Below are 24,892 nucleotides of genomic sequence, written 5' to 3'. Positions count from 1 at the left end.
TGAAGTGAAGTAAGCAATTGGCAAAAGATCAAGGAGGAACAACCACAATACAAGTAAAAGAGATGAAATCAAGTAATCACATCATCCAAAACAAAGTCACAGTCCGTTCACTGGATTTTCATCCAATAAAAAGTAAAAGTAAAAATAAAAAAATATATTTTTAGATAGATAATTTTTTTATCTTTCCAATGACATAAAAATCATATAATTTCAAGTTACTATGAGTAAGTTATGATAGATTAAAGATAGAATGTAAATAATAGAAAAGTTAAATGAATAATTTTTACCTCAAGGATAACTTGCTTAAGAAATCAAGAGTTCGAGCCTCACCAAGGCTCACAAGTAGTGTATATCCTCCCCCTCAAGAGGCCTTGAGTCCTTAGTCTTATCTTCCTACCTATACCCAAGGTGCTACAATCCATATGGAAATTATGCACCTCTCTTCCTACAAGGATTACACTAGCTGCTGGTCCTCCTATTTTCTACTAGTAAAACTACCTTTTTTTTGCATTTTAGACTTTACCAGGGTGTTCAAAAACATCCAATTAGCCTAGAAACTTTTCATAGTCTTCAAATCTTGCTTCATATTTCATAATGGCTCTCAAGGTGATAAAACTCAATTTTACCAAAGTCTTAAAATTTTCTCTAAAAATTCATAAAAAATTCTAAATAAATTCTAAATAAATTCTAAAAAATCCTATAATGTTTCTATAATACTAATATCCATATGAGGCTGTATTTTCCTATCTTAGTGATTTTTTATAGTAATAAAATCAATTTAAATCTACTAAAAATCCTATTTTTTATATAATTAACTAAAAAGACATGAAGCTCTTTTTCATGCTTCTTCTAACTACTAACTAATCATTGATAGGATTTTATAAGTAATACATGTAGATAGGAGCCAATGAAGATATTGGTTTCAATAACTAACTCTTAATACTTAACAATAAGAAAAATACTAAACTAACTAAGATAATTGCCTCCAAGACTTACTAAGACTCTATTTTTATAACTTTTCTTCTAATAACACTTTTGCAACTTATAAATACTTTTAAATTATAATAAATACTTGAATAGTCAAAAAAAAAAAAAAAAAAAAACTCTCTACTCTTAATATTTGTATAATTGAATAACTTAAAACTATGTTTTTAACTAATCTACTAATTAAGATCAATTTGTGGGACTCTTAGATGTATAAAAAAGATCACTGTAGATTATAGAAATAATTTTACTCAAATAGATGGTGAAAATAGTAATGAAAGAATTGATACAAAAAATAAAGAAATAGTTTGATGTCAATTATGACATATAGTTGATTTGGTGCATATCAGAGGATATGCAGTTTTAGAAGAGATAGATGTTGTATTATAATATGACTATATGATGAAAAAATAATCAAAAATAAATTTAAAATAAATATTTAATCATCTTGGTTCAATAATAATTTAAGAAATTTAAACATTATTTTTATAAAAGCTTCTTAATTTATTTTTTTGTCTTAATAGCTAGTAGATTAAAGGTTGGATAGTAATTTTAACTTTTAGGCTATAGAAATTCTTTTACTGCCTTAAAAAGACCATAAATTAATAAAAATAGAATAAAAGAAGTAAATAATTAATATAGTTGATACTAGAATTAAGTTGAAGGTAGGATTGGACTAAAAAATCCCTATGATAGATTGGATTGATACTTGAGGTCAAATATTTGTAGAATTGGGTCAAAATCAAACCTCTAGCTACTAAAATGACTGCCAAGGATAAAATATGGGAGCATTTGGAGATTCATGACTAACATTGGAAAGCTAGCTTCAAGTTCATTCTTGAAGCACAAGGGTTATTTTTATAGGATTTGAGATAACTTTACAATTGATGTTTAAAATTAAGATTTATATTATTGACTTTGAATTTATGTTATATAATTAGGACTAATATTCTTGATTGATTTAATGTGCTAAGCATACATAAAATTTTATATTAATCTAATAGTGTAGTTGAGAGATATTTGATTTTTGGTACAAGAAAGTATCAAAAGTTGGCAGTTTGGGATTTAATAGGATTTTTATGATATCTAAAGATCTATTAATTGAAATAAGGTGAAATTTGGCATAATATTAGAAGACTTGAAGATCACGGTATACATCAATTTTGAGCTAAAGTTAATAATTGGAAGAAGAAAAATTGCTACTAAAACTTCTGAATCAACTTTCAAATTGGTAGCTGAGTGATATCATTGCAATTTTTTGGATGTTTTTTCACAATTTGTAAATTGGATTGGATTAAATTTTTTTAAACATATAGAAGACTTTTAGTGGCATTTGTATGTAAAATTTTGTGATAAGTAAATAGCCAAATTAGGAATTATAATTTGCTAAAATTCAATATTTAAGATTAGGATTTATAAAAAGAAATCAAAATTATATAATTATAAAAGTAATAAGGTAATTGGAGTTTTTGTATGGTTGAGATCACTAAAAAGAGTGTTTTTAAGCACTTTGTATTGATTTTGAGCACTTTTGAATTAAAATTTGAATTTCATTTCTTTTTATATGAATGAAACATATTAGATTTTCTTAGATACTTATAAAACACAACTTTACTTTTTATAGCTAGATACCTAGTATATTTCTAAATAAGAGAATATATAATAAGATAGTGGACTATTCATCTTTAAATAAATAAGTTAGTTTTTTAACAATAATTTTTTTCTTTAAGAGAGTAGATTATCTTTCTTCATAGAAATCTTCATTTGATATTTGAGGTTGTACATTATCCCCTTTTACTTTAATTTTTTGAATTTATTTAAGTATCTATTGAAGAAAAAATGATAGATACTATTCTTGATAGAAGTAAGAATAGATTTGTAAAAATTATAAATTATCACAAGCTTATTAATAATCTTAGAGTAGAAATCTTACATATTTCTAATGTAAATCATAGAAGTACTATTCCTATGTCCATAGAAGAAATCAACAATGAAGTTGAAAGTCTATGCTCAAAAGTTATGCAATTAAAAGAAGCAAGTAGATCAAGTTTATAATTGAATCCAAGGAGTATTCTTAGTATAAATATAAGAAAATTAAGGATAAGAATGCTAGAAAAGTTTGATGGAACAAGATCAAAGTTTTAAAGATTTTAATAATAAATAAAGTTCTATCTAAAGTTACATTTTTTTTAATATTTTAATGGATGTACTTAAGTTAGATTCATAGGAGCACTTCTTTCTGAGAGTGATCTTTCTTAGTTTGTACTTTTGATGAAAAAAGATTCTTAAATATTCTATGATTTGAATTAATTTTTGGAAGTATTTATAGCTATATTTAGAAAAATTAATTGAAAAAAGATAGTAGGAATCAAGCTCCTATCTATATGACAAGGGTCATATTCAACTACCATAAATACTATTGAACTCCAAAATCTTGCTTATAATATGGATTGAAATGATAAAGCCCTTATCAATGAATTTTAGTATAGATTGAAAGATAATATCAAAGATTTATTATTAATAATATCAAGAATAGATTTATTAAAGTAATTTATTGCTTGAGCCATTGCATGCAATAAATGATTCTTTAAAAGATGCTAAGAATAAAGATCTGATTGAAGAGGTATAAATCAAGCTATGGCGATACCTTCTAAGCTTTTGAAAGCTTAAGTCTCCAAGCTAGAGCCTATATAAATTGACACTATACGTTTTAAACTTTTCTTTGAGTAAGAAAGACTTGTTGTTGTCAAAAAGGTTTGTGCATATATTGTAGAAAATGCAAATATATTACTTAATATTATTCAAAAAAGCAATATAATTACAAAATAAAGAGCATGGTTGTGAAAGAGGATAATGTGACAAAAAACAAGTTTTTTGAACTATAATAGGAACTATATGGTTGAAATCTTGCATAATACTTAATAAAGATTTTTTTTTTTTTTTTTTTTTCAAATCTTTCACCTTGTTTTAAAATAGAAGTTTTTTTAGGATCAAAAATCACAAAGTCTTAGCCTTATTAGATTCAGGAGGCTTAGCCTATATTACAAACAAAGACTTTGTCAAAAAATAAGAAATACCATTAGTTGAGAAAATCAAACTTGTACTTGCTAAAGTTATAAATGGTTGTTTATTGTCTTCTAGAGATGTAATATATAAAATTTTTCCTTTAGATATAGCAATTAGTGATCATAATAGTATAGTAATATTTAATGTTCTTAGATTTCTTTCTAACCTAATTATTTTAGGATTATTGTGGCTAAAAAATTATAATTTTTAAACAAACTAGATTTCTTTTAACCTTAATTTTTCTTATAATTTTGTCTAAGATTTTTGTAAGCAAGAAAAAATCTATAAGACCAATACATCCAAATCATTATTATTAGATATAAGAATTTTTATACATGTTACAAAAGAAGGATCAATTTTTTTTTATATAAGCCACAACTTTTATATATAAAGAAAAGATTTTAAGTAGCATTTCAAGCCAATACCAAGATTATCAAGATATTTTCAAAAAAAAATGTAGATATTTTCTTAGAGCATCATTTCTATGATTATTCCATTGATCTTCAAGAAGAAATTCAATTACCTTTTAGACCAATTTATAGCCTATCACAAAATAAATTGGCTACACTCAAAGAATACATTGATGAAAATTTGGCTAAAAACTTCATATGCCATTTTAATTCTCTAATTGAGACTCCTATCTTTTTTGTGAAGAAAAAATATAGAACTTTGCAAATGTATGTAGATTATTAATAATACAATTAAATTACCATCAAGAATAGATATCTTCTATCATTAATTTTAAGACTTTTGGATCAATTGAATCAAGCAAAGATCTATATTACAATAGATCCATGAAGAACATATAATATAGAATATATTAAAGAAGGAGATAAATGAAAAAAATTATTTTAAATGAAGTATAGATATTTCAAATATAATGTCATGTTTTTTGGACTCACAAATGCATTGGTTGCTTTTCAATATGTATTGAATGATGTATTTCATAATTTTCTTGATGATTTTATTATCTATTTTTTCATTAATATCTTAATCTATTTTAAGATCTTAGAAGAATATAAAATTCATATTTATTATATGTTACAAAAATTAAAGGATGTAGGATTATATGCTAAGATGGAAAAGTATAAAATTCATAGTATTTAAGTTCACTTCGTAAGATACATCATTTGAAATGATGTCCTTATCATAGATCTTAAGAAAGTCTTGACTATCATAAATTAGAAGATTTCAAAAATAGTCAAAAAATTACAATAATTTTTGAAATTTATATCATAGACATATATATTTATCCCAATAGTTACTTATATGATTAGGTAGAAGTAGATAAATATAGATCAATTTCATAAATTCTTTTAGAGTAGCTTCTTAGAAGCTTCATAGACATGGTTTTGACTTTAGATATATTTGTAGGATAGAAACTTGGTCAACAAGTTAACCACTTATTGGTAGCTTATGGAACAAGTTAACTTCATGTAGTAGCTTGTAGAACAAGCTAACTATGTGGTGTATATATAGATAATTTGCCTTGCAAGTTAAGACATATAGCTAATAAAGTCAATACATGTTGGAGGTCCTATAGAATATCGCCACGTAGCTCCTAATTAGAGAGTATATATGGAGGCAAGAGTGAAGCCTTCTTCACTCTTATCAATGCCTTTCTAGTCTTTAGTCTTATTTCAAGACTTTCTAATCTTTTTATTTTTAAAAATAGCCATTCTATTCAATATTACATCATCTTTAAGTAACTTTTTAGTTCTTTTCAATGATACAAGACTGACTTGAGGATTTTCTTTCTTTGAGATTCATGTCCTTGATAGTTTGATAAGAGTGCTAACTAACTGCTTCTGTCTTGTTTAAAAAGTCAATAGATTATTCCACTTCTATTGTTATATTTTGAAAGTTTTGGACTATCCACCTTTAAACAAAAAAATCTTATTTTTTAACAGTGATATTTTTCTTAAAGAAAGTAAAGTACCCTTCTTTGTAGAATTTTTATTAGAGGTTGTGGATTACCCTCTTTTAATTTAATTTTTTGAATTTTTTTGACTTATCTATAGAAAGAAAGATTAAGAATGCTACTCTTAGTAGAAATAAAAATAGATTTACAACTATTACAAATCTTCATGAGCTTGTCAATACTCTAAGAATGGAAATCTCATATATTTTTAATGTGAATCACGAAGTTACTATATCTACGCCTACAAAAGAAGTTCAGAGTTTATGGTAAGAAGTTGTACACTTCAAAGAAGCAAGTAGATTGATGTTAGAATCAAATCTAAGGAGTTTTGCTTCTACATGTATCATAGAGACAAGGATTAGTATGCCTAATAAGTTTGATGGAATAAGATCAAAATTTTGAGGATTTTTACAACAAGTCAAGCTCTATCTAAGATTGCATCCTTTCCAATATTTCAATGGATTTATTGAAGTCGGATTTATAAAGGTACTTCTATCAAGAAGTGTTCTCTCTTAATTTGCATCTTTGATAGAAAAAGATTTGTGACTTCTTTATGAGTTGAATTCATTCCTAAAAGTGTTTATGGCCACATTTGGAGAAAGTGATTGAGAAAGAGTAGTAGAGACCAAGTTCTAATCTTGACAGTAAGGATCATGGTCAACCATAATATATGCTATTAAATTCCAAAATCTCACTTATAATGTAGACTGAAATGATAAAGTCCTTATCAATCAATTTTCATATGGGTTAAAGGATAGTATGAAAGACTTGTTATTGACAATGCCAAAGACAAAATCTTTAGAACAATTTATTGCTGAAGCCATTGCATGTGATAATCAATTATTTGAAATACATCAAGAACAAAGATATGGCTGAAGAAGAAAAAACCAAATAATGATTACAGCTCCTAAGTTTTCAAAAACTTATTTATGAAAGCCAAAACTAATGCTAATTGATATGGTGTTGTATTATGACACGATTATATGATAAAAATATAATTAAAAATAATTTTTTAATTAATATTCTATTATATTAATTCAATAAGAATTCAAAATATTTTAATAAGGCTTTTATGAAAGCCTCTTAGCCTATTTTCTTGGCTTAATAGCAAGTAGATAAAAGTTAGATAGTATTTTTACCTTCTAGAATATAGAAACTTTTTTACTACCTTAGAAAGGCCATAAATTATTAAAATTAAGATAGAAGAGATAAATGGTTGATATGGTTGATACTAAGATCAAGTTAACAATAGGAATGGACTAAAAAATCCTTAGAATAGATTAGATTGATACACGTGGATTGACCATTTGTGAGATGGAATTGAAATCAACCTCTAATCTTTAAAATGACCACCTAGGAAAAATTAGGATTTTATTTGAAGATTAGAGATTAGAATTTGAAAGCTAACTTAAAGCTCTTTTTAAAGGTATAAAGATTGTTTTTGTAGGATTTTTTAAGACTTAGCAATTATTGTTCAAAGTCAGAGTTTATATTGGTGATTTGGGTTTTATATAATATAATTAGGGCTAGTAATTTTGGCTAGTTTGTACAATTGGTGTAGCATCTATAATTCAAAATTTGGTATTATTTGGATTATTGGATGTGCTAAGTGTATACAATATTTTTTGATAATTTAATAGTGTATTTTTGAGATATCTGGTTTTTAGCACAAGAGGGTTTTAGAAGTTGGTAATTTGGAATTGGGTAGGGTTTCTATGATATCTAGAGATCTACTAGTCAGATCAAGGTGAAATTTGGCTTGATGTTGGAAGACTTAAAGAATAATTTGCATATCAATTTTGAGTTAAAATTAAAAATTAGAAAAGGAGAAATCACTGCTAAGATTTTTGCTTCACTTTTCAAGTTGGTGGCCAAGTGACATCAGTGCAATTTTTGGAGGTTTTCTCATAATCTGTAAGTTGGATTGGGCTCAAAATTCTTAAGCGTATAGAAGACTTATATTAACAATTGCATGCAAAATTTTGTATCAAGTAGACAATTAAATTAGAAGTTACAGCTTATTAAAGTTCATTAATTAGAATTGGGGCTTATAAGAAAAATCTAAATTACTTAAATATAAAAGTAACAAAGTAATTGAGATTTATATATGATTAAGGCTACTAAAAAGAGTACTTTTTAGTACTTTTGAATTAAAATTTGGATTACATTCTTTTCATATGGATGAAATCTATTAGGATTTCTTAGATACTTGTGAAATACAACCTCACCTTCTACAGTTAGGTGCCCGATGCATTCCTAAACAAAGACAACACATAATATCACAAAGGTACATTTAAAATCTCTCACAGAGCAGAAAAAGAGTTGATGATGTCAAGAAGGCTTATGCTTATATTATAAAGAAGCTAAACATATTGTTCAATATTGTCCTAAGAAACAATCTAATTACAAAATGAAAAGCATGATTGCCAAAGAAGATAATGTGTCAAAAAATAAGTTGCTCTAGTTACAATAGGAACCGTGTGGTTGGAATCATGTACAACATCTAATAAAAATCTTATTCTTTATTCTGATCCTTTACCTTGTTTTATAATAGAAGTCTGTTTAGGACCAAAAAATCACAAAGTCTTGGTCTTATTGGATTCAAAAGCCTCATCTTGTTGTATACATAAAGACTTTGTCAAAAAATAAGATATATTTTTAATTAATAAAATCAAACCTATGTATGTCCAAGTAATAGATGGACATTCATTGTCTTCTCGAGATATATCACATGAAACTATTTATATAGAAGTAGCAACTAGTAGTTACAATAGTTTAGTAATATTTAATATAATTAAATTTCCTTTTAATCCAATTATTTTAGGATTATCATGGTTAGAAAGATATAACCTTCAGATAGATTAAATTTCTTGCAATCTTAATTTTTTGCATGGTTTAGTCCATGGTTCTACTAGGCAAGTAGAAATCTATAAGTCTAGTACATCCAAATTATTAATAGTAGGTGTAAGAGCTTTCATGCATGCTGAAAATGAAGGACCATCTTTTGCTATATATGCCACATCCATTGTTGATGGTAAAAAGATATCTAGTATTCTCAATCAGTATCAAGATTTCCAAGATGTTTTTGAAAAAAAAAATATATATATTATTCCAAAGCATCATCCTTATGATTATACCATCAATCTTCAAGAAGGAACTCAACCACCATTTGGACTAATCTATAGCCTATCACAAAATGAATTGGCCACACTCAACGAGTATATTGATGAAAACTTGGTTAAGAACTTGAAATGCCATTTTAAATCTCCAACCGATACTCCTATCTTATTCGTAAAGAAAAAAAGATAGATCTCTATGAATATGTATAGTTTATCGAGGACTTAATAAGATCACTATCAAATATAGGTTTCTTCTACCTTCATTTCAAGAATTATTAATCAACTAAATCAAGTAAAGACCTATACAAAAATAGATCTATGATGAGCATATAACCTAGTCTACATTAAAGAAGGAGATAAATAGAAGAGTGATTTTCAAACTAGGTATGGACATTTTGAATATAATATCATGCCTTTTGGATTCATAAATGTACTAGCTATTTTTTGACATCTAATGAATGATATTTTTCATGATTTTCTTGATGATTTATCATTTGTTATCTGGATGATATTTTAATCTATTCTAAGAACACAAAAGATCATGAAGTTAATATTTTTTAAGTATTATAAAAACTAAAAGATGCATGATTATACACAAAGATAGAAAAGTGTGTATTCCATACTATTCAAGTTGACTTTTTGGAATACATCATTTCCAATGAAGGCCTTATGATGGATCCAAAGAAGGTCCAAACTATCATAGATTAGAAGTTCCCAAGAACAGTAAGAGATGTACAATGCTTTTTGAGCTTTGTCAATTATTACCAAATCTTTATCAAGAACTTTTTCCAAGTTGTAACTCCACTTATATGTTTGACTTGTAAAGAAAAACTTGAGTGGAATAAAAAAGCCGAAATATCATTTATTGCTTTCAAGAAGGAATTTACTTTTGTACCAATTTTGTATCGCATCGACTTTTTTAAAGAATTCTTTATGAAAACAAATGCATCAGACTTTGCCTTGGATGTAGTATTGTCACAAATGGGAATAGATAATAAATTCCATCTAGTAGCTTCTATTATAAGAAATTTTTAGTAGTCAAGATTAACTATGAAATCCACAGCAAAGAACTTTGTACAATTAGGGATTCATTTCAAGAATGGCATCATTATCTAGAAGGCACTTTAAGTCCAATTATAATATATACAAATCATAAAAACCTCAAGTATTTTATATTAGCATATATTATTTTGAATCGTTGCCAAGCTCATTAGAGCATGTTATTATCAAGATTTGATTTCAAAATTACATATTGACTTAAAAAAAAATAAGGTTTATTAGATACTCTTTCTAGACACTCTTGTCTTAAATTTAAAAAAAAAAAAAAAAAAAAAAAAAAAAAATACTTATCTTTTAATCAATAAAAAACAATCTTCTTGAAGCAAGAGTATTTTCATCCTTGAGCAATGAAATCAACATGGACTATTGATTTGATTTTTGTCAAATAAATTCTTTTGATCCTCTTGTTCATAATATCAAGAATCTTTCTTCTAAGTTTTATAATATTTCAAAGTTTGACTTCAAAAATAACCTATTCTACTTCAAGAGATGTCTATATGTTTTTGAAGAAGAAGCATGTTTAAGTGTTCTTCAAGCACATTAAAAATTTCTAGCAACAGAACATTTTAGATACAATAAGACTTTAAAGCTTATATCCAAAGTTTTTTGGTGGCTACAAATGTGGAAGGTAGTGAAAGACTTTTTTTAGTCATATAACATTTATTCAAGATCAAAAACTCCTCGTTATTGATCCTATGGACTTCTTCAACCATTGCATGTATCCAAACAATCATGGTCTTCTATTTCTATGAATTTTATTACAGATCTTTTAAGTTCAATTATGTACAAAATCTATTTTAGGTGAAAAGATAGCTAAGCTTTTCATTGGCAATATCTATAACTATCATGGATTATTAAAGGATATTATGTCAGATAGGAGGACTCAATTTATATCAATATTTTGGAGAATCCTATTTAAAATTCTAAAGATGGATATATAACTCTCTTTGGCTTTTCATCCTCAAATTGATAGACAAATAGAATAGATGAATTAAGTTTTGGAGCAATATTTGAGATGTACCATCAACTATCATCAAGATGATTAGACAACTTTTTTATCATTGGCATAATTTGAATATAATAATTTGATACATTCTTCTACTCAATAAACATCTTTCTTTGCCAATTATGGTTATCATCCATGACTTGATACTTTTGACTTTTCAAAAGTTAATAATCTTATGGCAAAAGATTTAGCAAATCATTTGTTAGAGCTACATGTAGCAATAAAGATACAATTAAAGGAAGCTCAAGAGTGAAAAAAGACCTACCCAGATGCCTTTTGTAAGGAGCATCTACAATTCAATGTAGGTGATAAGGTATGGTTATTTCTTTGCAATATCAAGACTACTTGTCCTTATGACTATTATATGTTGCGACCTTTTTTTATTTGTGAACAAATCAATTCTATTGCTTATCAATTACATCTACCAGAGTCTATGAAGATCCACCTTATATTTCACGTGTCCCTTCTTGAGCCATATAAGATAGTGAATATCTCAAAAAAAAGACAAATGCCACCTCTTCCTATAAAAATGGATAATAATCAAGAATTTAAGGTGGAAGAGTTTTAGATTCAAGGTGGCACCAAAATAGGTTGGAATATCTTATTCATTGGCATGGATATGATATTAGTAAACAATGATATGATATAGTCACATGGGAGTCAACAAAGAATCTTACAAATGCAATAAAGTAGTTTGAGGTCTTTGATTGATGACATCCATCAAAACTAAGATGAAGAATTGCAAAGATCTATGAAAAATGATAACTCCTCTTTGTGGAACTCGTTCCTAAAAAAGAGGGTAATATCATGGATATATATATTTATTTCAATAGTCACTTATATAATTAGATAGAAGTAGGTAAATATAGATTAATTTCATAAAGTCTTCTCGAAAAGCTTCATAGAAGCTTTATAGATACGATTTTGACTTTAGATGAATTTGTAGGATAAAAACTTGGGCAACAAGTTAACCACTTATTAGTAGCTTATGGAATAAGATAACTCCATATAGTATCTTGTGAAACAAGCTAACTATATGGCACATACATAGATAACTTGCCTTACAAGTTAATACATATAGCTAACAAAGTCAATACATGTTGGAGGTCCTATAGAATATCACCACTTAGCTTCTAGTTAGAGAGTATATATGGAAGCAAGAGTGAAGCCTTCTTCATTCTTATCAACACCTTTTTAGTCTTTAGTCTTATTTCAAATCTTTCTAATCTTTTTATTTTTGGTAATAGCCATTCTAGTTCAATATTATATCATCTTTAAGTAAATTTTTAGTTCTTTTCAATGATACAAGAGTGTATTCAGGATTTTCTTTCTTCAAGATTCATATCCTTGATAATTTTTTAATTATTATCAAAACTTTATCAAAAATTTATTTCAAGTTGTGGCTCCTCTTACATGTTTGACATGTAAAGAAAAATTTAAATAGAAAAAAGAAGCTAAAGCATCTTTTGAAGCCTTGAAGATATCATTTAATTTTACATTAATCTTGAATTGTGTCATTTTTTTCATGCATTTTTCATGCAAACAGACACATCAAACTTTACTATGGATTTTATTTTGTCAAAAACGGTAGTAGATAAAAAAAAATCCACCTAGTAGCTTTTCATTCCAAAAAATCTCTAATAGCCAAAATTAACTATAAGATCTACAATACAGATCAAAAACTCTTTGTCATCAATCTTATAAACTTCTTTAGCCATTACCTATTTCAAAACAACCATAGTCTTTTGTTTCTTTGAATTATATTATAGATCTTCTAGTTTTAAATTTATATAATTTGATATTCATAATGATAGATTTTTTTACTAAGATAGTACATTTTGTATTATGTATAAAATCTATTACAAGTCAAGAAATAGCTAAGATTTTTTTTGATAACATCTGTTGTTATTATGAATTGCTCAAGGATATTATATTGGATAGGAGACTCAATTTATATGAAGATTTTGAAGAATCTTTTTAAAATTCTAAAGGTAGATATAAAGCTCTCTTTAATTTTTCATCTTCAAATTGATGGATAGGTAGAATATATAAATCAAGATTTGAAATAATATTTAAGGTTTACCATCAACTACCAACAAGATGATTGAATAATACTTTTATTATTTATAAAGTATACTTATAATAATATAATATATTATTTAATACAATAAAAAAAAATTTTGGCTAATTTTTATTATCATCTATATCTTGATGTTTTTGACTTCTCAAAATTTGATCATTATGTGATGAAAGATTTAGCAAATTATTTATTTGAGCTACATACAACAATAAGGATACATTTAAAAGAAGCTCAAGAATGACAAAAAACTAACTTGGATGCCTATTGCAAGGAGCAACCTCAATTCCACATTGGCAATAAGATATGGTTATTTCATCACAATATGAAGACTAGCAATTTTTGTGGGAAGTTAGATTATCATAGGCTTAGACTATTTTCTATTAGTAAATAAGTCAATCTTTTTGCTTATCAATTACATCCATTGGAGTTTATAAAGATCTATCTTATATTCTATATAATTTTTTTTAGCCGTATAAGATAATGAGTATTTCAAAAAGAAAAAAAAAAAAAAAAAAAAAAAAAAAAAAAATACCACCTCTTCTTATAGAAGTAAATAATAATCAAAAATTTGAAGTGGAAGAAGTTTTAGATTTAAGGCAATACCAAAATAGGTTGAAATATCTTGTTTATTAGCATGAATAGGATATTAATGAATGCACATAAGAGCCAACAAAAAATCTTGCAAATGTAGCTAAAAAGATTTAGGCTTTTCACTCACGACATCTATCAAAACCAAGATAAAGAATAATAAGATCCATGAAAAATGATGACTGCTCTTCAAAGAACTTATCTTTAGAAGAAAAGATAATGTCATGGACACACATATTTATTTCAATAATTATCTATATGATTAAGTAGAAGTATATAAAAGTAGATTAATTTTATAATATCTTCTAGAATAGCTTTTTAAAAGCTTCATAGATACAATTTTGACTTTAAACATATTTGTAGTAGATTGATAGGTTAGAAACTTAGTCAATAAATTAACAATGTATCATATGTATTGATAGCTTAAAAAATAAGCTAATTATGTAGCACACATATAAAAAACTTGCCTTACAAGTTAAGATATGTACCTTACAAAGTCAATATGTATTGGAGGTTTTGTAGCACATTACTACATAGCTACTAATTAGACAATATATATGGAGGTAAGAGTGAAGCCTCCTTTACTTTTGTCAACACTTATTTAGTTCTTAGTCTTTTTTAAAAACTTTTCAATCTTTTTTTCCTTAGAAATAGCTATTTTAGTTTAATATTCTATCATTTTTGAGTAATTATTTAGTCTTTTTGAATGACACAAGAATATCTTAATCTTTCAATTCTTCAAGATTTATATTTTTGATAGAGCTTTAAAATGTACCATGTCTATTTGCATGTCTTCTACTTTAAAATGTATGCATTGATAAGGTATAGATATTGCTATTAAAATTTAAAAATATTGAGGTCCACTTATACAACTCTCAGATCAAAATTCAAAAAGTCAATTGTCAAACTTCATAACAAAGTCAATTGTTTGGTTCAATGTCTAAGAATTAGATAAGTTCAATATAAACTTATTTACCTTATATTATAATCTATAGAAAAATTGGGTAATGAATTCAATATCATGCTATTTAATATTTATTGTAAGTTATCAAAATTGTGAAATACATAATATTATTCATTGATTCTTATGTCAAAAAACAAAAATCTTATTAGTTACAATATAAGTTATATCATATTTTTCATACATGAGTCAAAACTTTGCCAAAAGAGTCTATAAAATATTCAATTTTAAATCTTATTTTTAAAAAAAAGATGAATACCATGATAAAACAAAATCTAAAAGTAATATTTCAATAAATTTGATTTGTAACCTTGAAGTTAAATAGCTTAATTGATAAATTTATGAAATATTTATTTTGTATCATCAAACTTCTCAAATAAGGCAACTTTTAGTTTTCTAATACTTGAATAATATTCCACCATAGAAAAAATAATATGATTTGATATAGATACTTTAGTAACTTTAATCATTTCTATATCTTCACTTCTTATCAATTATTTTGCTTCTAGTTGCAGTAAATTGAATTGATGCATTTTAAACATTAAGTCTTTTATTTGTTCTTGCATTTGTGCCATTTCAATAAGCTTTGCTATAATAGGACAATAAAAAAGAAGATGTCTAATATTACTCAAGATAAGTAGAAAATAGAACTTGAAGACAAAAAAAAATCTAATAAAAATATTAATTTAAAAAAATATAATTAAAAAATTCTAATATGATTATTTTTTATCAAAAAAATAATAAAATAACAAAAAAAACACTCAAATTTCAATCATAAAAAATGATATAAGGCAGTGTCAATATTATACAAAGATGACTTCTTTATTTTTTCGGTGTTGCAAAATATGTTATAAGAGCCTTGAATAAAAATTTCACTAAAAACTATTTCAAATTGCTATACAAAAGTAGATATGAATAAAAAATAGAAAGTATCCAATATTAATTTATCAAAGTAGCTAATAGACTCCAAATTTGATTTAATAGCTAATAGAATATTAAATATATTCAAAAAAATAAATTTGATAATCACACATGAAGAGATGAATGAGTATTTTTTTAATAGATAAAAAAGCCAAAAATAAGTGGCAAGATGATCTATTCAATGATTGTGAGGAAAATAAGTAAATCTTGATATGATTCAAGAAAATAAGACAATTGAATAAGATGAAATTGATGCTTTAAGAAATAATACAACTTAGCAATATTAGCAACAATATAGATTTTTGGATATTAACAAACTATTAAAACATCTTATTGAAGTAGAATCATAGTTGAGATCTATTAAGTTGATTGAAGTTATTGAAAATCATTTAGTAGATTTCTTGAGATTTTTTACTATATGTAATAGGATTATTAAAAGATATGCAAAGAAACAAAAATCTTTAACAAACTAATATTGTTTGATATGTTTAAATTAAAATAAAGCAATATCAACTTGAACTATATTTCTAATCATTTATTTTGTATATTTAATCTAAATACATATTTAATATAGTGCATGCTTAAGAAAGAAATTACTACAACATAAATTCAATAGAAATGTGACTAAAGATTAATGAAACCATACTTCTTTTTTAACAATCTACAAGTTATATTTTTAAATATTAAATAAATATTACTATTAATTATTTTATTAAATACATAATAATTTAAATGGACTATTTTTTAAAAAAAATTATGCCAAAAAATAGAATACTAAAAAATTCTTAATTAAATATACTTAATTACCACTTAATATATAAGGATATATAATAAGGTATTAGGATTAGTACTTCTATTGATTATTACTATTTATACTTAGAATTACTACTTAAAATATACAACTTAATAGAAAAATAGTTTTTGATATTAAATCTATTTCACAATAGATATAATTTGCAAAATCTTATTTAAATTTTTATATATCTTAATTAAATATTACATTCTTGCCTATCATAATTTATTTCTAAGTTTCTAATTACAATTTTTAATTTTTTTTTATAATTAAAATATAATTTAATTTTTTATATATTGCATGTATATAAATATATTAATTGCATTTGTAAAAATTAATATCAATATGTTACTACTCTAGATGGTTTTTTTTAATTACCTATATTTTTTTATTAAAAAAATAGATAATAAGAAAATAATTATTACTAAGGACTTTTTTTCTTTACTAAAAAATTTAGAACTAAAATTGATTCTTTAATTAAACTTTTTATTCTTATTCTTATTTTTTATTTGAATTGAGATGAGATTTAAAAATTTGGAGAGTCTTTTCTTTAAATATTTATATTTAGACTTTTTTTATAATTTGAAATCAAATCTTATTTTATTTGGTTGTCTTTCGCACTTTTAACTGTACATCCATTGCTTTAATGTTTGTAACAAGAATAGCTATTATGCTTTAAACCATAAAACTTCTTTCTTTTACCATCTCAATTTACTTTAATGTTCTCTTGTTTATCATTAAACTTCCTTCTTTGCTTGAAGTTTAGTAATTTTCTAATTTGGCCTAGAAGTATAGTCCTTCCTTTAAATTCTTTCAAATCTCTTCTTCAAATCCAAATCCAAATAATTTCTACTACTCAAAATATAAACTTCTTCAAAATATTTTTTATGCAACTATTTTCTTGGATTTTAGAATTATTTGAACTCTTACTTCAAGGCAACTTTTCTCTTCATTTTCTTCTTAAATAAGAATCAACAAGACTTTACTATATTCAAACTTAAACATCTTGAACAAAAAAAATTGAATTGCAAGGACTCTACTTTAAAAAAAAATTGTTTTAATTTCTCTTTCCTTAGTTTTCTTCTTCCTGAAAACCATCACCCAGAAAAGATCTGATTTCCACTTCCTAACCAAATTACATTTCTGTCTCTAACCTCTTATTTTACTTTATAACACCAAACACTTTATCATAGTATATGATTTGTCATTCTTACTTTAATTTCTTTAAGAAATTGACTTACTATACAACCAAATAATTAATGATTTTTGACCTAGTAAACATCCTCACAAATCCTAAGACTTGAATACAATGATACTTAAAGATGTCCCACACTTTTCTCAACCCAACCCTCTCAACTCCTACCAAACCCACATTGAATTTGTAAACCCCAACACAGGTAGCAACTTTATCTATTTCATGGCATGAGTCTTAAAATCTTAGGAAAGACCGTACCCAAAGGATATGTTTTCCAAATGGATTGACTTCCAAAGAGCCACTTCCTCCAGAAAACTCTTAATAGGATTCTGTGACAACATGGCATGTAACCCTTCCAACCACAAACTCATATCTCAGCATATTGTTCTTTACGTAAAGTCAACTTGGAAAAGACATCCAATCATGTTGTGTTCGTTTCGTAATGAAGTAGTCCCACAGATGCATGACAAATCCCCACTTGAACAAGCGTCATAACATGGTTCCAAACCCCTTTCGACAAGGATCACCGATTCACAAAGCCCTGAGCATGCGGACCACACACTACTCGCATCACCGCCATCCCCTACTTCCCAACACAGCCGCATCAACCGCCACCCACGTCTACATCTCGCACACCCAACCCAACCTCCACTCGCCTCTCGCCATATACACTCCTCTCACCACCACACCCACCTTTCAACAACCCACTCCACATCAACTCATGCGCACATCCCACCAACATTCCCACACATTGCCGCAACCCGCACCCACACACCCCCTTCCCCCTCAACTCCTTCATCAAGGTAATGGACGCTTTATTTGCACAAATGTTGTAGTACAGGCTGCACCTCGTCAAAGGGCTCGTAAATTACATGGACACACCCAATGGGAAACGCTTACAGTAAGATTACAGGGTCGCGTGTATGTACAGAACTAAACGCCGTCAAAATTTTGAACAACTATATCCGGAAATTCCCCCTCTCTCTCTCTCTCTCTCTCTCTCTCTCCCCATGCACTCAACCCAACACGCTGGGCTGTGCCACGCACCAATTCATGGCGCTTTCAACCGATTTCCTGGTTTCCTCGCCGCTGCTCGCTAAACTGTCTCACTACATCTGCTCCGTCATGTGTACAGGGATCAAATCTTTCCAATTTTCAAGAAAAAGTCACCAAGAAAATACTTCCAAAATAACTATGCGAAAAAATATTCTATAAAAAAAGTATAAAAAGAAAAATACTCTCCAAACTCGAAAAAAAGCCACCTCCCCCAGGATCCTTCGACCACGCCTCTACACCGCTGCGCGCGTGTCCAACCTCCAAATCAGTCAAACCTGATTCCTCGGACTTCCTCTGGGCCGTCTCGTGCACACCCAGCACCGCTTCCGCTGTGTGCACCTTCGACTTCATCTGACCGCGTTTGGAGCGTCACAAAATCATTACCAAAAATCTATTCGCCCTCCCACTGGCATCGCCTTCTCCAATATCACACTCTCTCTCTCTCTCTCTCTCTCTCTCTCTTTCTCTCTCGCTACCTACAACGTCTCCACTTCCACCCCCACCCTACCGTCACGCAAGTGCCGATACTCGAGACCGCGAGTCCGCACCGCCCGACGCAAACCCCTCCACTCGCACCATCGGATTCCCGCCGAAAGACTTCGGCCCGCGACCCGACACCTGATGCGACAGAACCGACTGAGCTCTCTGCAGGAACTGCACGTCGTGAATCAGCGGATTCCCCGACCGACTCGGAGGCGACCCGCAGAAGTACGGCGGCGAACACCCAAAATTCGATACGTCCCCACACCCACCCTGCACCACAGTACGCCCACACATTACCACCCCGCATCCTGTACCACCGCTGCCCCAACTACCCCAAAACCACGTAACACGCCCGTTACTACCACTCATCCCCCCCCCCACACACACACACACAAAATACAACAAACCCCCCACCGCAATGGCACGCCGCCGCATTCCCGAATCCACACCGCACCGGTCTCTGATCACTCACCTTGCTCAGAAGTATATCCAATAACTCAAATCCCGCATCTCCCTCTGTTCGCACCGTCGCCTGACTGCAACCGCCACAACAAAGCACACCACGACTCGGTTCATGTTCCGTCACAGCACCACGCCCCATACAACACTCTATCCATCCCCATACCACGCTACACCCCAATACCACCTCTCCTATCATGTTACCCACACCAAACCACACATGCTCCACACGTACCCTCGTCGCCGCCTTGGAGGCTTCATCAACTCGTTTACAGGACACGACACGTTCGTTGGTCGCCGCGGTTTCGGACAAATCACCTCCTCATCGTTTCCCTCCACTCGAAATCCCGACAAAGGTCGTCTCCTCTCGTTCATCTCTGGACGGCTCTCCAACGAGTTCCAGGCCCCAGCCAGGTGCTGGACACCACCTAGGTTCCTTGCGATCTCCAGTTTTGCTGATTCGTGCGCTTCCAGCCCCAACGAACCCCGTCTTCAGTCTATCACTCTTACCCAAGCACGTTACCGCATTCCCAGTTTCAACAACTTCCAAAACCTATATTGCTCCAAGTCCAAAGACACCGTGGGTGTATGTGTACAAAATTAAACTCTTCATGTACAGCAGCCTCATGTATATACAAGTGTGCGGTAAGATGATCCTGCAAAAGGACCAGAGACCGTACATCAGATTTATTGCTGGCTCCCTTGAGGACCACGACCGCATTGACACACCAATAATCCTATTTCACGCCGCTCTTTCCACTATTCCACACATCTGATCAGAATATGTGGATTCACATACAGATTGTAAAGCAGAAGTTAACAAATATTTTCTGCATGCCATAAGCGGTTTACGAACCTGAGATTGTTTTCCGTGTTGCGTCAAATAGTTTGATTCCCTCTCTAATGACACTGTGCAAGATCATGTTAATCTCAACTCCAGCAATAACGTGAAATTCCAAATGTAACTAGATTCACGTACGTGTACCTACGCCTAATATTGTCCCGTGCCACGAAAACGAAGGATAAACTAGACATACATCGCAACAAGAGGATGGGTGGTTTCATCGACAAGCTTGGATGAGGTGGGACCAATAAAACACGACTGGTATCAAACTTTCCCAAGGTGTAAGGTTCAGCATATCGTTCATGATTCCAAAATAGAATAAAATAACAGAAATAAATGTAAGCAGTCGGGCAAGGCGAAGACTGCTGCATGTATGGTTTCCTGGTGGTAGTATGATAGTAGAGGGAAGGAAACAGCGGGCAACTCTCTTTGGGCCGCCCTTCGTGACACCAACTGGTGCTGCTCCAAAAATTATACTAATAACAGGCACGGAATTCAAGCGATCCGAGAGAGATTCAAAATAACTTAAGCCACGAACCACAGCAATGACCGTGCTGAAGATTGAAGACGGTGTTTCTCTATTCGAAAATTTTGGTTAAAGACAGGCTACATTATACACCGAGAGCGTCGGTCCGTACCTCAAAAAAGACCTAGCCTTTGAACTGTCTATTATGCGAGGGGCACGACGCACTTCTGCCTCATAGCCTGACATCCTGGCAAAGAAGGTTTGCACCACGACGACTGAGTCTTTATCTCCTAATGTGATAAAGCTCCCTCTAAGCTGAAGTGTGTCTCAGAAGTCCTAATGCAGCGTGCGCTGACCCATTCATTCGGATTTGCCACAGCCTACGCTGTGTGTGTCTGTGTGCGAGAGAGAGAGAAGAGGAGAAGAAGAGAAAGGCAGCATTTAGCAATCGACATTTAACATGTGCGCTACTCGTGTACTTACAGATCCAGAAATACATTCCGGAATAGATCTTCAGACACCACACCCAAACATGCGGTTTCAAACTTTATGACACGCGATTAGTCACTTTACGGCTTCGACAACGAGCAAAACCAGCACGCCATCCCTCAACAACCGTCACGGTGTATCACCACTGCAACTTCTAACCCTTTATCTCAGCCAACGATCTCGTCGCCCGCTCAAACAATATGAGTATCATGAAGGTTCATATGCCTCTTAAGTCGTGGGGGAAGGGGGACAAAAATGCCTCACCTCCTGGCACTAAGCCGTCTCGAAAAAACCAAGGGAAAAGGCCGAGGAAGGCCACTAATCACCATGGCTCCTAATGAGCAGCACGCAACATTCTTTTAATGATACCTACCTAGGTTACTACAACCTCAGCATTAAGACAACAGCCCAACAACCACCACCCCCTCCTTCACACCCAAACCGAAACTGGACCTTAACACTATCGAACGGGTCCACATGCATGTTACACAATGCACAGACAAACCCACATGTGGAGCCATGAAGCCAAACTCGCAGAGATGGTCTGAACACCTATTATCCAAAATCTCAACAGCCCACAACTTGCGAATCGTAACAACACTCGACTCTGCAAGACCCTCCGAACCCCTAGAATCAACATCCATGCACCCAAAACAACGATGCGAAAATGAGATCGGGAGGGAGGGAGGTGCGCACATACCGGACAAGGGGGCCAAGGGTGAGGAATGCGACCACGGCGAAAACGAGTGCAAGAAATCGGCCGGCGATGCGGGGGTGTGGCTGGAATGCAAAGCGAGAAAAAAAGGCATGAAGGAGTCGAGAGCTTATTATGCTTCTCGACCTCTCGCTCAGCCGGGCAGGACGAATCTTTCTACGGGTAGGTAGGGGGCAGGCCAGGATCCTTCAGGGCTTTGTCCCTGGGGTAGCTTTGGATGCCGGGCAGCGATTGAGGTAATATGGAAGAGAATCCGTTAGCACAGGCCGCCACGGAGACGAGGGCTTTTGACGATAAGTTTTCTGAAGACGTTCCTAAAAGAGTTCCCATAAGCGTTCCCAATGCAAGTGGAGTTCTATTCTTCGTGAGGACCGAGTTGGTCCGATCCAATTCCTGAATAGGAAAAGGTATCTACATATTATGAATATATCAACAACTACAACGTATGCTTCTGTGCTCATGTTTTCATTTTTGCTGTACAAATCACTTGAAGTCTAAGAAGCATTGGAAGGCGAATACATCGGGGAAGGCTCAGCAAGCTTTACGACGTGGTCACATGGAACGGGCGTGGATTTTGACGAGCACTATCTAGGAGAAAAAATTTGAAAATTTGATTCTTTGAAAATAGGAAGGTTCACATCCTGTACCTAATAACAATGAATCGAGTAATTCTCTTACAGACGATGTAAACTTCGATTTGTTGATAAAATCAGCATTTTCAGTTCACAATCAGTGAAATCAGTGAAGAAATTGGCTTTTGCTTAAGACGGAGCAATCGCCTTACGAACTCCGTGGCAACGGCGTTCACAGAAGCTTCGGCGTCGCTCTCACTGACGAGTGTGCGGTACGTGGCAGAATCGCGCGTCCCTGTTGCGGGATACAATAGGCTTTCCCTGTTCGTTGTTGGGAACAAAGGTTGTTGAATTCTGTAGCTAAATTTGTCAGTTGCTTGCCGGACTCTTCCTTGGCAGTGTTTGAGTCACATCTGCGCTTTTTTCGAAGCGCACGATTGAGTCAAGAGGTTGTGGTTGAGTGAACGTGTCGGAGTTCTTTCAGATAGCAGAAGTGTTCGAATGGTGAGTTCACAGCTGCGGAGTTTTTTCGTTTTTTTATTTTTATTTTTATTTTTTGTGTGCGATGAATTTTGAGTTGTGGTTTGATGGCGCTCACAGGGATGTAGGAGTTTTGGTTCCACAGGTTTGCTCATTTATTACAATCGACGACGACGACGCTCATTTATTACGAGTCATTGCAACCACACAATCTAGATTTCAGTGCAGGTCTGTACTTCTGATTTGCAATTCATCAAAGAAGATTGTGATATGTGACTTACTAAGCGGTTTAGTTTACGCCTTATCCTCACAGCCCTTGAAACGACGTTCCTGGGCGCAATTGGGGGATTAAGAAAGTTGCGACGAGAAGTTTTCGCAGCAAAGTTATGTTGGGAAGTTCACAAGCTGGAGCTTTACAGACCTCTCCTTACTTGGACCAGTATTTAAAACACAGTATTATCAGTATGTAAACACAGTATTTGCAGTATGTAAAGACAGTATTTACAGTTTGTATTTGATCACTGTAGATAGTATTTGTAGTATTTTTATAGTTTTATAGTTATATCAAATATCTTTATATTTTTATATTTATAGTTTTAAAGTTTTAAAGTTTTATAAGATATAGAATTTTACAAGAAATAAAATCGTTTTATCATTTTTTTCATTTTATAGTTTTATATATAGAAATTTTTATTTTTATATTTAATTTTTTTTATAGTTTTTATCTTAATTTATCTACATGTAGTTTTTATATTTATATTTATAGTTTTTATAGTTCTTATAGTATATTTATTATATTATATTTCATATTATATCTTCATTATAAATAAAATTCTTGAATAACAAAGTTTTATTGGAATTTTAAAAGTATTGTCAATTACAATAAGAATTGTTGTATAAAAATTGAATTATAAGAATTTAATTCCTTGCTTTTATGTGAATTTTTTTAAATTCAACTTTATTTGCATAAATATAGGAAAATGATAAAGCAATCCAAATTTTTATTCAATCGACCCACATACCACGTTCCTAAGCTATTCTCCTATTCTCAACTACTCCTTTGTTCTCAACAGTCGCCTCTGTTCTTGACATTTCTAACCTCTAGCCTCCATCCCTATCAAGGACATGAACTCCAAAAGAAGAAAATCTCAATACACTCTTGTGTCACTCGAAAATACTTAGAAATCAATCAAAGGTGATAATATATTGATCTAGAATGGCTATTGTCAAAGACTAGAAAACATGATGACTCTTGAAACTAGACAAGAAATAAGAAAGTAGTTGACAAGAGTGAAGAAGGCTTCACTCTTGTCTCTATATATACTATCTAACTAGGGGCTACGTGGCGATGTTCTATAGGACCTCCAATATGTATTGACTTTGTAGGACACTTGCCTTGACTTACAAGGCAAGTTTTTTTACATGTAGGCCACATACTTAGCTTGGTCTTCAAGCTAACAACATGTGTGGCACATGGCCAACTTGTTGACCACGTTTCTAATCCAAAAAGTCAATTAAAGACACCTATGAAGTCAAAGCAGTGTCTATAAAGCTTCTAGAAAGCTTCCATATCAAATACTATAGAATTATCTTACTTTTATCTACTTTTACTTACTTCTACTTATTTATATATGT

The 24,892-nt window shown here is 30.8% G+C and overlaps 1 protein-coding gene and 1 long non-coding RNA gene across 3 annotated transcripts; one reads left to right on the top strand and one right to left on the bottom strand.

Moving 5' to 3' along the window:
- Positions 1-18,491: 18,491 nt before the first annotated feature.
- On the bottom strand, positions 18,492-22,317 carry LOC112273520 (uncharacterized). Of its 2 annotated transcripts, XM_090245152.1 has the most exons (5): positions 22,191-22,306; positions 20,548-20,600; positions 19,927-20,347; positions 19,705-19,768; positions 18,492-19,502 (listed from the first exon to the last, which is right to left on the bottom strand). In XM_090245152.1, exons 3-5 carry the CDS (start codon positions 20,064-20,066, stop codon positions 19,260-19,262), a joined length of 447 nt encoding a protein of 148 aa, XP_090101278.1. In that variant the 5' UTR covers positions 20,067-20,347; positions 20,548-20,600; positions 22,191-22,306; the 3' UTR covers positions 18,492-19,259. The 2 variants fall into 2 exon arrangements, with proteins under 2 accessions (XP_090101278.1, XP_024358182.1); XM_024502414.3 differs by lacking the exon at positions 20,548-20,600 and having other exon boundaries at positions 22,191-22,317.
- A 752-nt stretch (positions 22,318-23,069) lies between these two features.
- LOC149987270 (uncharacterized) lies at positions 23,070-24,116 on the top strand. The gene is made up of 2 exons (XR_016498923.1): positions 23,070-23,281; positions 23,378-24,116. It is a non-coding gene; the product is annotated as an uncharacterized LOC149987270 (long non-coding RNA).
- Positions 24,117-24,892: the final 776 nt, after the last annotated feature.

This window comes from Physcomitrium patens, chromosome 20 (genome assembly GCF_059467195.1).
Source record: "Physcomitrium patens ecotype Gransden chromosome 20, ASM5946719v1, whole genome shotgun sequence".
NCBI lineage: Eukaryota > Viridiplantae > Streptophyta > Bryopsida > Funariales > Funariaceae > Physcomitrium > Physcomitrium patens.
Note: the sequence above shows the minus strand (reverse complement) of the source record. Positions and strands in the feature narration are given on the sequence as shown.

Excerpts from the sequence above, each read along its gene's own strand:
- LOC112273520 (XM_024502414.3), bottom strand. The coding sequence starts at position 20,066 with ATGAACGAGAGGAGACGACCTTTGTCGGGATTTCGAGTGGAGGGAAAC. Across the intron at positions 19,769-19,926 it reads CCTCCAAGGCGGCGACGAGG|TCAGGCGACGGTGCGAACAG; the intron begins GTACGTGTGGAG and ends TGGCGGTTGCAG. Across the intron at positions 19,503-19,704 it reads TGGATATACTTCTGAGCAAG|GGTGGGTGTGGGGACGTATC; the intron begins GTGAGTGATCAG and ends ACTGTGGTGCAG.